This window comes from Protomyctophum parallelum, assembly GCF_964188405.1.
Source record: "Protomyctophum parallelum genome assembly, chromosome: 22".
Taxonomy (NCBI): Eukaryota; Metazoa; Chordata; class Actinopteri; order Myctophiformes; family Myctophidae; genus Protomyctophum; species Protomyctophum parallelum.
In genome coordinates this window covers 10,245,717-10,263,119 of record NC_139714.1, presented here as the reverse complement: position 1 = coordinate 10,263,119, position 17,403 = coordinate 10,245,717, and the positions used below count along the sequence as shown (strand labels likewise).

The following is a 17,403-nucleotide window of genomic DNA, read 5'->3' as shown; positions in this document are numbered from 1 at the left end:
GGACATTCTCTCTGTGCGACACCAGCTCAGGCACACGCCATAGACTGTGGCATATGCAGAGTATGCAGAACTGTGCGTTGACCAAAACAACGCACTTGAATTCTCATTCTCAGTGCAACGTATATTGACGCGACGGCCCGGGAATGTGAACGGACAGTGGACACACAACATTCACGGAGAAACACCACCACCACGGAACAATAGCAACACAGCACAGAAAACACATGGTTAGTGGGCAGCGCGTGTCTTGCACTGCGACACAAACACGCGGCGTTAGACGCAAAGACCCACCACAGGCGGGTCGAGCTTCTAGTTAGTAACACCTACGGAGGACGTATTAAAGGAAGAGGCACAGTTTCTTTCCAGCATAGCCGCTGTGCATAGAGCCCATTTGCCCAGTCCTATAGTACAGCAGACCTATACGTACCACCGTCCGCTGCTTGTTGGGTAGGAACACTCTGACGATGGGCTTCTGTGGCGAGCGGGGGTTGGCGCGCGCCGCGTCACTGGGGCTCTGCAGCACGGCCAGGGTGTTGGGGGCCGATGGGTAGGCGCCTTGGGCCGAGCCTCCGCCGCCGCAGCCCCCCGTGTTCACGTCCTGGAGGAGGCCCGGCGACGGGGAGGAGCAGGAGAAGTCCGTGCCGTTGCCCATGGCCTCCAGGAGCTGCTGCTCTCTCTGTTGAAGGGCGTCCAGCTTACTGGTGTACTCCTCATACGCCTGGGCAACAGTGACGTCGTGACAGACGTTAATGCTGTGTTCACACATTTTCAATGGAAGCCAGCGACGTGAGAATACAAAGCTAAGCTACATCTGCTTTTTAACCCATTCTGACCTGAGATCAGATTCATACGAGGTTTCCACTGGACACACACTGGTCTGATTAAACCCATTCTGACCTGAGATCAGATTCTAAAAAATGTCAGTCGTTCTTCGATTTTTCAAAAAATAGCAGACCTACAAGCTCGTATCGCGCCACTCGGTGGCGCGATATGAGCTTGTAGATCTGCTATTTTTCAATAGCTAAAGCATAACATGATGCCGACACCAAAATGGGTGGCCGGTCAGAATGGGTTAAAGCAGTGGGATTAAAAAAAGAACGCGGAAACTGGCCGACGAAAGTAATACGTCTTGATTTCATAGCTACTTGGAGGTTAGACCTATTGGATATTTATAGGTTGAATTCATTTTAATAGTTTAGGATGAATGGGACAAAAGCATTCTTCCACAAATAGCACACGCACAGACACGGGAGTAGCTACATTTCACTTTTTATGTCTGTCCTGCATTAAAATAGCCGACAGTTCTTCCTGAAATATATAATATATTTGACCATAACCCTCCAAAAGTCACTCAATCTGCTCGTCACTGGACCGTTCCTCGTACACTCCAAGGGCTACAACTAAAGTGTGGTGTTTCCAAAGGATTCCTCTTGGCGATGGGAGTGAATGAGTCAGGCAGTGACATTAGTTTAGCGAGCATGCAAAAGCTTTGCTACTGTAGCTAAAGCTGCCAACATTAGAGTCTAACATACACAACATACAGTCAACATATAATAATATACTGTAAGGACTGCTCAATAATTATGCTATTTGAAAAGGCCAGCTTAACCCATTCTGAACGGGAACCCATTTTGGTGTTAGCATCATGTTATGCTTTAGCTATTGAAAAATAGCAGATCTACAAGCTCGTATCGCGCCACCGAGTGGCGCGATACGAGCTTGTAGGTCTGCTATTTTTGAAAAATCGAAGAACGACTGACATTTTTAGAATCTGATCTCAGGTCAGAATGGGTTAATCAGACCAGCGTGTGTCCAGTGGAAACCTCGTATGAATCTGATCTCAGGTCAGAATGGGTTAACTATTATTGTTATAGTGTCCATTAGTTTAGCATGCCATTTACTGTATAAGAAGTAGCAATGATTGCTCCTCTCTGAAACGTGTGCACTGTTGGGGGCTTAGGGATGAGAGGCTTGCCAGTCTTGGCCTAGCAAGCCAGGCTGTTATACCGTGATGATCGGACCTTTGACCTATGGGCGGAGGGTTGTGTCTCTTACCTCCAGGTATATGGACGGAGGGTTGTGTCTCTTACCTCCAGGTATATGGACGGAGGGTTGTGCTCTCCTCCGAATTTATCCAGCAGGGCCTCCAGGTGCTCTTGTGTCAACTTTATCATCTGCTTGATGTTCCAGATCTGGAGGAGGGCAGAAAGCGCAGAACGTCACGAACGATCGACCAAACTGGCGACGATTTGTGAAAAAGAGCAGCATGCTGGCACCAGGGCTTTGACATTTTCAGTTGTGTCATTTTTATTGTCATAAAAAATTAATGATTCCATTGTGTTTTTTGGGGCATTTAACATTAATTCAATGACATCTCCGTTTGTCTTTTATGCTTTGTAAACATAATGTACTATGTAAAAGTAGGCCTACATATAATCCTGTAATAAAATTGGCTAATTGACACAAAGGCATAGCCATAAACAAATCTGATATGCCCATGTATAGTCACAATGACATATATGGAGATCCAGAATCGTCGATTTGTCCATACATATAGCCGGCATAATCCAGAAACGCCAATCCAATATGGATTGGGTAATGCCCATATGGGCGTGCCCAGAGCCATCCAATAGAAGAGTTGCGATATTGAGGGGGGGGGCAGAAAACAGCACAGTCACGTGGTTCATGTACTCGCACAAGCCCATAGACTCCAATGGATTCCGTACATTTCCGGTTGCCCCTGTTTGAAGCCTTCGAATAGGGACAAACCAATAGAAGTCTATGTAGAAGAGCCGCTATTGGACTGTCCCCAAGAAGTGAACGGAGTTTGTGTAACTCTGGGCATGCCAATAGGCATAATACTGATGACATCAACTGATCTCCATACATGGGCACAAAAAAGACACAGACAGGTCCGACACCATCTACGACTCGGTCGGATAGCTGTTGCAACGTAGGTGCGAGGCCCAGACCTCTAATAATTGTATACTCTCCAAAGTTGTGAGCTTGTAGATCTGCTATTTCTGCCTTTAAAAAAAGAAGTACAGTTACAGTATGAACATTATTCAACAGTTGAAGTTATGTAAATGTATGTAAATGATTCTGACAATTATGCAAAAAATAACTGCGATTTAGCTCAAAGAATTGCGATCAGGCGATTATGTAATAATTGGGACAGGCCTCGTTGGAAGACGTATAGGAAGAATCTAGCAACAGAGACCCCCACCACACACACACACACACATGCACGCAAGCATTTCCCGAGCCTCCCACCACACCCCGAACTGTGAAAGAGGGCAATGTTCTGCGTTGATGTCCCAGGCATTCGAGGGTTTGCACTCGGTGACAAGGTGAGAGTGAGCAGCACAGCTCTGGAACATTCCCACTGGATTGAGGAGTCTAAACAGAATGCAGTTGGATGGTTTTTCCTTTGCTATTGAACCACAAGAAGAAGTTGGGCCTGCAATGGTTATGCCCCCCACCTTCTTGAAGAACTGTTTGTACACTTGTATCGGCCAGATTGTTAACTTTTGGCCTGGCGTCCCGAATTTGGAAGTGTCATCATATTGTCCTCAAAAAGACATTGACATTGATTATCTGTGGTCTAGGACTCTCCAAAATTGCCACCGTAATGACTGTTTTTACACTTGCTGAATATAGCCGATCTACAAGCTCACAACGGGTCGCAGCGCGACGCGTTGTGAGCTTGTAGATCTGCTATTTTCAGCATGCAACAAAGTGTAAAATGACTTAATGATATACAAATGATATACTGTATATCTCTTGTCCACTAGTCCCTTCCTAACATTTTAGTCTAGTTGTTATTTGTTGACAAAATCAACAGTATATTTAGTCTTAGTTTTAGTCATCATGGCTGTACGGAATTTTACCAAAACAGACCTATAAAACAGTTCCTATCTTGGGAGTGTGATCCCTCCGTAAGGAGTCCGATGGTCAGACACATGTATATGAAAATCACTCGGCTGTTATTTTTCACTGTGCTATTAAACAAACAAAGAGATGACGTGTCTTTTTACTTTTTATGCCTTTCACGCACTCACTCATACACAAAATACACATACAGATAAACCCTGAGAATAAACTGGAGAAAGAAAATATACAATGCCAGTCTGTGTAATATAAGCGCCTTGCTTTGGCCTAGTAATCACAATAGTCTATATTTCTTTGTATGTTGAGCATCGGTAGTTGCAGCAGGTAGGTAATTTAACTGTAGGATTAAAAACAGATTGATCATGAGCACAGCATGCTATTGATAGTATTACTATTTTAGATGGTATATTTGGAACAACGTTATATATATACATTTACTGTACGTACCAATTCCAGGTCTGATCTTCATCGGAAACTTTTCCACACTGACGAAAACAAGTTTGGCGCATGCGCATAAACCTTTACAGTGCACTTCCCAGACAGCCGTTAGATGGCAGTAACACTCCATGTATGATTTATATATATATATGTTTGCATAATTATATGATGATATAACTCCACACCTCCTACTTGGACTGTGTTGTAAACAAACAGGCCACACATACTGTAGCTAATACGCACAAATACAAAAGTATTAAAAGGTCCTAACTATTTACATATAACTAGGCACACAAAATAAACATTCAACACAGCCACTTGAAAGGTCTTGCAAACAAACAAAAAAGTGGCTACAAAATAAAGAAAACTTAAGCCTAATAGTGTGCTGGACTCAAACAACAAACACAGTCATTAGTCTTTTGTTGACTAGTCAATCAACTTATTGTTGATCTTCTGACGGAACGAGGACTACCAGCCTCCGCACGTCACGATGAAGAATGGTCGTTTGCCACGACACCTCGTTCTTCTTCACCTGGGACCAGCTGATGGGCGCGCAAGGGCAAGTCTGCACCTTGACGTCCCTGACGATACCTCGACCATCTGGAACTGCTTCCACGACCCGGCCCAGCCGGAACCGGCCTCGCAGCGCATTCTGGTCCGCTATCCACACCACGTCGCCGACAGACACGTTCCGGGACGAAACGTGCCATTTCTGCCTGACGAAGAGGTGAGGACCTGCCAGCTGACTCCATTTCTTCCAAAACTTATCCACTTCCAGTTGGACTGCTCGCAACCGACTGAAAGGATAAGCTGGGAAGTCGAAGCCTCGAGTATCTCCCTCTGGATCCACTCGCCCCAATAGAAGCGAGTTGGGCGTAACGATGTCCACGGACTCCTCCTGGAGTTGAGTCCGGGCACCAATCGGTCTCTCATTAGAGAGGTTTGCAGCGAGGAAAAGAAGAGTCTGGAATTCCAAAGCCGTCAGGTCTTCAGCCTCCCCCACACTGCTCAGTGCTCTCTTAATGATGCGGACAGCTGCTTCCGCTGCCCCGTTGCGGTGAGGTGAATCTGCTGGGCTGAACTTCCACTTCCAGTCGATCCCAGCCACCGCCGCTCTGTGTTGGACCATATCCTTGTCTATGGTCGCTAGGAATGTATAGAGGTCCACCAATGCAGGTCTTGCCCCTACGAAATTGGTCCCCGGGTCAGACCACAGCTTGCGTGGATGGCCTCTAAGAGCCGTGAACCGATGGAAGGTCTGAAGAAATCCCTCAGTTGACAGGTCAACAACCAAGTCCGCGTGAATGGCCCGCGAGGCCATGCAACAGAAAACCACACCCCAGACCTTCTTTTTTACACGATGTCTCACAGAGTCCCTCACGGTGTATGGCCCGAACAAATCCAATGCAGTGTATTCAAATGGACGTGCTGGGTTTGTGCGCTCCACCGGGAGATCACCCATTACTTGAGAACTTAACTCAGCTCTCCTCTTTCGGCACTCCAAACACTGGTCGATCACCCGGCGTGCGACTCGTGGCCCCTGTACAATCCAAGCCTTCCTCCTTATCCGCAAGATTGTTCCAGCAACCCCCTCATGGTTGATGCGGTGGGCCTCCTCAGCCAGGAGGGTGCTAAGCCGCATTCCATATGGAATCAGGGGAATGCCATCACTCGTGCTCGCGGTTTGGATGCGACCATGGCACATCCACAGGCCTGTAGCCTGGTCTTTCCCCACCACCAAGCGATTGAGGGTGCTTGTGGGGAATGATACACCTTCTTGGGCAGCAAGACATAAGTCCATGAATGCCGCTTTGCGCTCCTTGCTCGACAGCACAGCCCCCCACCGTACATGATGGTTGGTCTTGTCACGCAACATATGGAGGAATCTTCGCACAAAGCCCACAACGCCACAGAAGAACGACAGAGGGCGGTCTTTCGTCAAGTCCACTTGATCCACGAGCCCTTTGCCCCACAACTTCTGCAGCCTATCGACTGCTCCTACAGGCGCAGATCCCACATCTGTTCTGGGCGCAGACCCAGTGCCACCAACTGTTGACTCTCCGTCGCTGACTGGGGAAGCAACTTTGTTACTGCACTGGCGTTGTTGTGCTGCCTGCGCTCTGGTGGTGACTGCAGAGAACGCCTTCCGTTGTAGCGTCTTCACCTCTTCTCTCGATGCAGCAGCTACATCTGCAGCGGACTTTATAGGCCACTCACAGAGCGGTTTGGTTAGGAAAGCAGGACCGTTCTGCCATACAGAATCCTCGCCCAGCTGCTCGGGAGAACACCCATCTCTCGTGACGAGGTCAGCTATGTTGTCTTTCTCTGAGACCCACCACCAGTCAGTTACCGGACCTGCCTTCTGGATCTCTCCCACCCGGTTAGCAAAGAATGATTGAAAACCATAACTGTCACGTTGTATGGCCCCTAACACCGTCTGGCTGTCTATCAGGTGGAACCATCTTTCAATCTCCAGACGACTCTGCTTCTCCATGAACTTTCTTAGCCGGGAGGCGAAGACGGCCCCGCAGATCTCTGCCTTCACAGCGTCACCCTTTTGGTCTAGTGGAGCCAACTTAGCCTTTGACTCCACCAAACGCACCTTTGTCCCGCTCTCGGTTTCCCAGCGTAGGTACATCACAGCACCGTATGACTCCGAGCTCCCATCGGAGAATGTGATCCCCCAGGGATTGCCCACCGGTCCGGGAGGCATGATACACCTGGGAAAAGTCACTGAACTCAAACGGGCATATTCCTTGAATAGGACGATTGCCTTACGTCGCAGCTCGTCAGGTAGCGGGGCATCCCATGTGTCCTTGACTAATTGTCCGGCCGCCTGAAACGCTTTCCTCACCAAGATGACACCCTTCTGCTTCATCGGTGTAGCGATGCCGATGGGGTCATAAAGCCCTGCCACCTGACTAAGAAGCGTGCGGCGCGTGAGAGGGTCGGGTGTCTTTTCCTCCACCTCTCCTTCGGCTAGGTCCTCCGCGACCCGCATTTTCGCCTTTCTTGGGGAGAAGTTGATTCCCATCATGATGAACAGTCTGTCCCCTGCAACATGGTACCCCACCCCCAAGGCCTTGTTGTCCTCTTCCCGCATCTGGTTGGGTAACAGCAATGTCTCAGGCCTGGCAGGTCCTTCTGCTCCCCTCCCACTGTGGCCGGACCGTACCCAGGGCTTCAGATGGAAACCCCCGGCCGCCAGAATGGTTGTGACCCCCTCCAGAATCACCTCCAGTCTTTTGGGATCATTGTGAGAGGCAAAAATGTCATCCACATATGCGTTATCAATGATGATGCTCTTCTCCTCTGCTCGGTCGCTGAACTGGGGCAAGCAGGCTGTCTCGCGCATTGCCACCTGCGCAATGGCGCCCGAAGGTCGGTCTCCCATGTTAACTCTCACCACGGCGTAGTCTCTGATCTCCTCCGCTGGTGAGTCTCTCCAGAGGAACCGGTGAAGGTGCACTTCCCGCTCCTCCAACCACACAGAGTTATACATCTTGGAGATGTCTCCAATGGCTGCGTGCAACCCTTCCCGGAACCGCAGCAGCACGGCACGTATCGAGTTCAATACGTCCGGACCCTTGAGCAGAATACTGTTCATACTCACTCCCTCGAATTCTTGACTGCTATTCCACACGATCCGTACTGGTGTGGAGGTGGAGTGTGGGTTGGGAGCTACAAGGTGGCTTATCCACCACACAGCTCCTTTCCATTCATCCATATCAGCCTGCGACAGTAGAACAGCAGCTCCCCGGTCTAGCATGTCATGCATTTGCCGTTTGTAAGCCTCTTTCCACGTTGGGTCCTTTTCAAGGCGCTTTTCAGACCTCCTAAACGTGGCCTCGACTGCTCTGCGGTTGTTGGGAAGTGTTGATGGGTCCTCCTTCCAGGGATAGCTGGAATCCCAGTGTGGCTCCTTGCTGTGCGCGTCCTCCAGTCGGTAGGTTAAGCCGCTCTTTATGACCTCGAGCTCTCTCTCGTCGGCCAACGACATCTCCTTTCCTCCAGGCGCACATTTCCCACACCGGCAGCCACCACACTTTGGATCACAGGCGGCCCCAATACTGTCCCACTCAAGCCATTTCAGAACCTCAGCGTTGGAGATAGCCATAGTCTGAGCAAATGCACGGTCTTGTCCTGGACCACTACGGGGAACCTTGATCGCGATGGCCTCTGCTCTCATAGTCCAGGCGCAAAGAGTTTGGGTTAAGGTCGCTCTCTCGACCAACTCAGACAGCTCTGGATGGGCTCCACTCACACATTTTCCAAGAGGACCTTCCCAGAGAATCAAGTCCCCGTGTCTCCTCATCCGTTGAGGAGCTAGTCTACCCTCCCGCGCACTGATGAGCATTTCAACCCTGTCCGGGCGCCGCAGGTCGCCTGACTTCACATCACCCGGGAAAAATCTCTCCAGGCTCTCCGAGTTCACTGTGTAGCCGACCCGTGCGATCTCATCCAACCCATAACAAAACATGTCATGGTTACTCCACGTTCCTCTCTTTGTCCCCACCTTTAGGCCCACAGAGTACTTTTTCGTTTCAACTTTCGTTGTCATCCCACCCACTCCATGCACAAGAAGTGTGACGGGCTCTCCCTCGAGACCAAGTCTCTCGGCTGCCTGGTGCGTGACATAGTTCGTGTCAGATGCTAGATCTATTAGCGCGCCCACCCAGTCCCCTCGCTTCGTTGTTACATCAAGCAACATGAAAAGAACTGGGCCGTCGTTTGACTTATCCTCGTCCACACACGCAGTAGTCTTGTTGGAAAAAGCCTTGCGTATGATTTCCAACTGCTCATCCGTCAGCTTCGCTGCAGCCAGTGCGGCCTCCTGCTGCTCCGTAGGGCCTCGGGCGTTCCTCTTTTGCACCGCTTTGGTGGTGCCTTCCTTCCCGCTCTTTCCTGCAGAAGTGTCACTAGGCGATGGCGATTTGTTGAGGCAGAGCATGTAATGATGGTCACATGATGCCTCCCCCTTCTTACATTCCTCCTTTCTGCATAGAAAGTTCTGTTTGCAAGCTCCGTCATGCTTAGGGCCCAAGCACTTAAAACACGCCTTTGTCTTTTTGGCATATTCTCTCTTTTCAGCCACGCTGGCCTTGCGGAAAGACCTGCACCTGTACAATTGCCCCGAGTGTCCTTCCTCGCCGCAGACCACACAGGAACCTTGCGATGAGCAGCTCTCTCCATGCGCCTTCCCGTCGCTCATTGATGCTTTGGTGTAAGCTCGCTGCTCGCGCTGATTGTTTCCTGTTGACTTGCCGGGAGAAGGTACCGGCCCGCCCGTCTTGGCAGGAACCTGTCGCTTGGGCTGTAGTTGCTCTCGCCGCACCAGAATAGTTTTCTGGCTGACCAGAAACGCTAAAAATCTGTCAAACCGGTTTAGTGCGTTGACCCCGTTCACTGGGTCACAACTGTGTGCAAGCCACCGGTCGAGCAAATAGTTCGGCAACTTGCTCTCCAATGTACGGACTACTAAAGGATTGTTAATAGCGCCTGCGCACCTCAAAGCAGTCAGGTCCAGTACAGCTCGTTCCACTTCGTGAATTAAGTGTAATGTCTCTTTTGGCTGGTTTTCTCGCACTACTGGCAGCTCCTGCAACTCCATTATAATGTCTTCCGTAATTTGCGAAACATCGCCATATCGGTCATCCAGCACATTGAAAATGTCTTGTGCAGTGTAACAATAGCCCAGCCTGAGTTCGTTGGTCAACGCGTTAGCTATACTGTCCCGCAAGTGATACAACAGCAGATCAGGGGACCCCGATGGGTCAGCCATTCCCTGCAGTCTGAGCCACTCCTCCCTCCAACGAAAGTAGCCCCTTCTGTCGCCGCTGAACTTGGGAAGAGCCATCGGAGCAATGGATAGCCTTGGCATTGCGGCAGCCACCGCAGCAGCTGCAATCCCCGGTGCAGCCTGTTGAACTTGCGGTGGCGCTGCTGGTACTCCACCCGGTAGACCCCCGTATCCTGGCGGAGCTGCGTAGACAGCCGGTGCAGGTGGTCCAGGAGCCATGTTGACAGCCGGTGCAGAGGGTGTGGGTTGTCCAGTAGCCACGTTGACAGCCGGTGCAAAGCCAAAGCTAGGTGCTGGTGGCCCCACCCGGACCCGCCGCCCAGGAAATGGTGACCCTCCCGTGCCGCTCCGCGCCTGGCCCTTTAATGTCCTCAGAACCTTTTTCACCTCACGGTCCAAGTCCTCAAGGGTTTCCCGCATCTCAGCACCATTCATTTTAGGAACAGAGTAGGCCCACCTATCTACCACCCCACCAAGATCAGTGAGATCAGCACTCAGGACATCTTGCATCATGTCATAATGTGCCTGAGTTGCATCCTGTTCCTGGGTCTTGGCGCTAGCCAGGTCAGTTTCTAGTCTATCTTTGACCTTGGCGTACCTGGCTGCCACTGTGGAAATCCATAACGTGTCCCTGAGCTTCTGCATTATGCTATCATACTTTTGCTTGCTGCTGTCAGCCTTCTGTGTCACACCATCCACCACCTTATCATGGTCAGCATCCCTGGTGTCAAGTGGAATATCGTCTAGTATTGCTAAATAATCCTCTGTGACAGCCCAGAGTGCCTCATGTAATGATGCAAGCTTCAACTGTTCATTTGCCATTGCATCCTCTGTGAGCTCATCAAAACCCCTCTCAATTTTGTTCAAACACTTGGTTAATTCCCTCTGAACAGCAGAGCGTTGGGTCTTTACATCATCTAAGGACGCCATGACGACGGTTATAGTGTGTATTTAGTTCAATGTCTTAATGTGCCTGTAAGTTGCCACGGCAAAATGTCACTACTCCTCAGTGGCACAAGAGTGACACCCTGTGGTCGTGTCGGCGCACCACACGCAGCAACGTTCCTTACGTGCGTCTGCTACGTGCAACCACAAAATGGCGGCGATGACGTCACTCAAAACTGACCTTAGTGGGCGTCTTCTCCGTGGTAATCAAGATGGCAGCCAGCAACAGCAATGTTTTTAGCAGTTTCAAGCACTTCAGCAACAATGTTTTTAGCATTAGTGAGCTTAGCTTGATTGGAATGTCAACAGTTTCAAGCACTTCAGCAACGATGTTAGCTCAATTGGACTTGCAATGTCTATGGTTTAAGCACTTTCAGCAACAATGTTAGCTTGAATGGACTTAGCAGTGCCTATTGTAAACACCCTTCATCACAGTTTAGGCATCGATTCTTTGCATCGTTTGCTCATCACATTTGTGGTGGTAAAAAGACACGGTCGTTGGATGGTTGACGGCGTTTTTTACAGCCGCAACCACCAGGCACAACTCTTAATGCAGTCCTCTCGTGCGTCCTCTACGTTGCGACGGTGCTCCTCCTCGTCTTTGTTGAGTAGGCCCTGCTTCACCCGGTCGTCCGTCCCGATCTCCTCCTTCCAGCGAGGTTAGCATCGGCTCCCGACGGACCCAATGACGGTTTCAAGGCACCCCTTTTCCCTAACAAAGAACGGAGCTAGTCCACCGTCCCCTCGGCGCACAGACTGGCTTCTATCACCGTACTTTTACCTTACTGTGTCACGCTCCCTCGAGACACAGATGCAAAATAACAGCTGGTTATACAAGATTACCGTATACCAGATTGTTAAATTACTGTACGGAATTTTACCAAAACAGACCTATAAAACAGTTCCTATCTTGGGAGTGTGATCCCTCCGTAAGGAGTCCGATGGTCAGACACATGTATATGAAAATCACTCGGCTGTTATTTTTCACTGTGCTATTAAACAAACAAAGAGATGACGTGTCTTTTTACTTTTTATGCCTTTCACGCACTCACTCATACACAAAATACACATACAGATAAACCCTGAGAATAAACTGGAGAAAGAAAATATACAATGCCAGTCTGTGTAATATAAGCGCCTTGCTTTGGCCTAGTAATCACAATAGTCTATATTTCTTTGTATGTTGAGCATCGGTAGTTGCAGCAGGTAGGTAATTTAACTGTAGGATTAAAAACAGATTGATCATGAGCACAGCATGCTATTGATAGTATTACTATTTTAGATGGTATATTTGGAACAACGTTATATATATACATTTACTGTACGTACCAATTCCAGGTCTGATCTTCATCGGAAACTTTTCCACACTGACGAAAACAAGTTTGGCGCATGCGCATAAACCTTTACAGTGCACTTCCCAGACAGCCGTTAGATGGCAGTAACACTCCATGTATGATTTATATATATATATGTTTGCATAATTATATGATGATATAACTCCACAATGGCTTAGTTTTTATTTAGTTTTGATGTCGTTTTTGTCAGTGAAAAAAGGTAGTGGACGAACATTTTTCGTCATAGTATTAGTAGACTGTTCTGAGCTGATATGGAACAAAGTCAAGGCAGATACATTATGTCTGTTGACAAAACATATCTTTACTCAGTCCACTCGCAGCCAACAGCATTGGTTCATGATTTATACTGTATATAATAAAGGGATGCTGGCCTTGCTGGGTAAACTTCCCCCTGTAAACTCCTCTGTTCCCGGCAGCTCTGCTAGTTAATAGTTACCAGCTAAAGTATACTCCTCCAAGTGGTTGCTTTTGAACCCTTTTAGACCTGAGGCCGATTCTACAAAGGTCTTCTAAATCCTAACAGTTTTTTGTTAACTTATGTTGCTACTGTATATATCAGGGGTGCTCAACCCTTTTCATGTCAAGGACTCCCAAAGTGATATGCATTTGTTGTTGCTATCTTGGCCAAGTATCTCTTATGAAAGAGATTTCTGATGTCACCCTACCAATGTGAACCGTCGTGCTTCGATATTTTGGTCAAGATACTGTTTAGACTTTAGAGCTAATTGTAAAACACTTCCAGACTGCATCCAAGGATTGTTCTCAATGAGAGAGTCTATATTTACTACTGAGAAGTAGATTAAGGGAGTCAAGCTGTAGAATAAATGTGATGATGAATTAAAATAATGTAGAGATATGGGTAAACTTAAAGTTTTCAAAAGCAAAGCAATACATACCAAAGCAATACAATACCCCCCCCCCCCCCCCACGGAAATCACGCGATGTGTTCATGATTTGCAGCATTTTGTTTGAAACTGAGCACTCCTGTGAACTTTGGAAGCCAATCTTAAACAATCAGGATGGAGTCTGAGAAATCTGAAAGACCCGTTTCGTTGAATGGCTCTAGAGAGACTGTGTACCAATTTGCGCGATGTTTGAACAAAATCTGTAGGTGTACTGTGCAAAAACTTGTTTTGCACAAAGCGGCCTCCTGGTGGCCGTTCTGGAAATTTTGGGGCATAGGTTCATCGTTGGCATCCAGGGAGTGTGTGTGCAAAATGTGGCAACGACCGGGTTAACGGTGCCGGAGATTAGCTGCTCACGGACACACACACGGACGGACACACGGACACACGGACGGAGTGCAAAACATACTCTCCCCCCATGCCTTCGGCCTGGTGGAGACAATAATAGAGAAAATACATCATAAATGAATACTGGAACCAGATTTAATCATTAAGGAAAGTTTATGCATGCACCACGTACTATGTAAGCCTACATGACCGCTTTAACGAGCACTCAGTGGCACCGCACACTTCCAAACGCTGCCGTTTCTTTCCAGTGTGCAGTGCGGTGCACTGTTTGTTTGGTCAGTTGTTATGTCGTCAAATCAGGGTTTTTCTCGAGAATATTTAAAGGCACGTACAAATCATGTAATACCTGATGATAAACGTACTGTCACGATTACAGTAACGTACACTCGTACAGACAAGAGAGGTTATATGTGCGCTTGCCGCTTTGTGAAGATTTGAGTCACTATAGGGATGTCTGAAAGTGAGCAAAGTAACGATCCGAATATTCAACCACGGTTACCACGCACAATATTCAATTTTATCCTAAAATAATAAATTATTCTGACCCATCCCTACTAGATTTAAGCACTTGAACCCCTAGCATCCCTATGACGAGGCAAACATTCACCGATGTGATCGGTGAATGTTGTAGATCGGCTAGCGGACTTAACCCATTCTGACCGGGCACCCATTTTGGTGTTGGCATCATGTCGTGCTTTAGCTATTTAAAAATAGCAGATCTACAAGCTCATATCGCGCCACCGAGTGGCGCGATACGAGCTTGTAGGTCTGCTATTTTTGAGAAAATCAAAGAACAACTGACATTTTTTAGAATCTGATCTCAGGTCAGAATGGGTTAATCAGACCAGTGTGTGTCCATGTGGAAACCTCGTATGAATCTGATCTCAGGTCAGAATGGGTTAATATAGAGCTCTGGGGGACCCCAGTCAATATAGGGTGTGTATGGGATGAAGATAATGTACAAGAAACTATGTAGACTGGTTTCCACACACCTGGAGACATTTCCCAGCACTAAATCAAACAGATATTCAAAATACCTGCATGAAAGTACTTAAAGGGATATTTTACTTTCAAAGAAATGTTGTTAATTTTAACGTCTACTCAGGCTTATGTCACCCCGGGCAGTTCTCAAGTTGCTCGATTCAGAAATTAGATATTTGATATTCATATTAGCTGCCCCACCCCCTTCCTATACAAACCTATTATAACTTAAAACTCCATTTTAACCATGATACATTCATCAAAAACACCCGACCTATTTTCTGTTGACTAATTGTGTCCTTCTAATACGTGAGGGGCAGTCGTTTGTCATTATACCGTTTTAATTTATTTGTAATAATTAATTTGGAAAAGAACCTCCTGCAGCTCCAGCTCCTCCTCACAAAATCAAAAAGAACCATTAAAACAGTAAATGAGAAACCAGGGCACCCTCACGTATTAGAAGGACGTTATCAGTCAACATAAAATAGGTTGGGTGTTTTCGATGAATCTATCATGGTTAACTTAAAATGGAGTTTTAAGTTATAATGGGTTTGTATAGGAAGGGGGCAGGGCAGCTAAAATTAATATCAAATGTCTAAATACTACAGCAATTTAAAACTGTGGGGTGTTCACATAAGCCTGGGTAGGGAAATATCACTTTAAAGGCATAGTATGTAATGATTTCCTGTGTTTACAAACAAATACATAAATGCATAAACACAACCACACTCCATTGGCTGATGACTGCTGGTATAGAGGGAAATGATGCGTAAATGAAATGTGTTTATCGTGTAAACAGAGAATGGTTATTGCACTGCAGGTCACATTTACTATGGAATTGTTCATTTCCCGTCAGTGTGTTGGTTGGTTGGTCACCCAGGCAAGTTCCCTAGCCTAAATCAACGATGTGTCCTATATGAAATTGGAAGGATATTTCCAACTGTACAAGTAATTAAAATTGCGCAATTAAAAACAATATATAACAATGTTACAAGTTTAGATGCTTAATCAAAACATGCTTTAACGGTCATTCAGATAAATTGCAGATCTGGGTCAGATAAGCTGAGCACTTATGTGAGATCATTTTAGATTTTGCATTTGTACACGTTAGGAGTTACTCTGAGGCAAAGCTTGTCAGACAGACTCAATCTTAGGCTAGCAAGTTCCCATATATGGTGCCCTGGTCCTCGTGACATCACGTGACATCAGCCCCATATATGATGCCCAGGTCATCGTGACATGACGTGACATCATCAGGTATGGCTATCCCATATCATAGTAAATGCGACCTGCTGTCGCAGTTAAGCCCATATATGGCGATCCCCGATGTCATCCATATTGGCCAGCAACTCTGTACATCTGACCTCAAACCTCAAACCCTTAGATCTCCATATATGGATATATGTCAGAACCTGTTATGACATTCTATATGTTGATCCTTCCCCATCCATCCTTCCTCTTCGATGTCTCCTTTTTGACTTGTACCTGTCCATTCAAACTGTAGACAGGCCTGCACCAAATTATTAGTGCAGCCGCGCCCGGCAGCCGGCGAAAACTAGAGTTCTCAACAGGCCCACCTGTCCATTCAAACTCTAGACGGGACCTGCCCCAAAGTTATTAGTGCAGCCAAAGGCTCGACAGGCCCAAACATTAAGTTCCGGCCCTACCTGGGCCCTCATCAAACCCTGTAGACTCAAGAGAATGTCCCCGCTACCACCCTTAGATCTCCATTGGCCCTCATCAAACCCTGTAGACCCAAGAGAATGTCCCCTCTACCACTGCCCTCAGGCGTCTTACTGGACGTATATACTATGCCTTAAAGTGACCGCATTTGGGTAAATATAAATTTACATTTGTTCTTTGTTCTTCCTAGACCTGTTCAACCTGGGTAAAAAACAATCCAACTCTCCAAATCTCGATAGAAAATCAGATTTGGAGCTGGATTTGGGCTGCCAGTCTGAACAGGGCCCAAGAGATCCCCTGTGTCTTATTCTGGATCAGGGATGGGTAGTGTGGGCATGGCTCTGGTGGTGTCAACGTGAATTTCAGTATTGCCAGACGACCGCTGGAACAAACAGTGTTACACGCAAGGAGAGAGAGAGAGAGTTGCGAGTAGCTCTTCGGTGCTCAAGTGTTCTCGTGAGTAGCTTTAGCATAAAGGGTAGCTTGCTTCTGTTATAGTGTCGCTACGTTTGATATGCAGCAGGTTTAGCTGACCAAACCGTGAATTGATTCTCCCTTAGGAGACGGTCAGACGGCTGTCAGTCCCAACAGTGAAAGGCGAGAGGCGTTGTGTTAGCGTCCACTGCTTATATTCCACAGTTACCCAGTACGAATATGGGTTCAGTTGGTTAGGGTGAGGTGAGGTATATTATTGTATGCATTATTCAATCTGTCTCTTTTTATTGTTATTGTGATTCATGCATTGTGAAAAAGCTATTCTATTTTTTCATATTCAACATTTTCAATTATTATATATTTTAATTATAAGTCTTTGTTCCGTCCGATATGTACCCTAAGCAGCCTCTGGTTACAGTTAGGAACCAAACAAATGAAAGTCTTCTAATACAGTATAAGCATAGGTCAGGAAACATTAACCACTTGAGCCCTATAGCGTCCCCATTCCGGGGGACATTCGCCAGAAATAGACGATCTACGAGCTCACAACAACTTGTTGCACGACTCGCAACGTGACACATTGTGAGCTTATAGATCTGATTGGCTATTTCTGGTGAAGAAG

At 47.2% G+C, this 17,403-nt stretch overlaps 1 protein-coding gene across 3 annotated transcripts in view; it reads right to left on the bottom strand.

Annotated features, from left to right (window-relative positions):
- braf (B-Raf proto-oncogene, serine/threonine kinase) overlaps positions 1–17,403 on the bottom strand; it is a gene marked incomplete at its 5' end in the record, with an annotated part of 47,743 nt that overhangs the window by 28,424 nt on the left and 1,916 nt on the right. For 2 of the 3 annotated variants that reach the window (XM_083757794.1, XM_083757792.1), the window contains 2 exons: positions 428–718; positions 2,091–2,192. In XM_083757794.1, coding sequence (XP_083613920.1) covers positions 428–718; positions 2,091–2,192 — 393 coding nt within the window. Of the gene's footprint in view, positions 1–427; positions 719–2,055; positions 2,193–17,403 lie in introns of those variants that run through there. The other variant, XM_083757793.1, reaches the window with a different exon arrangement.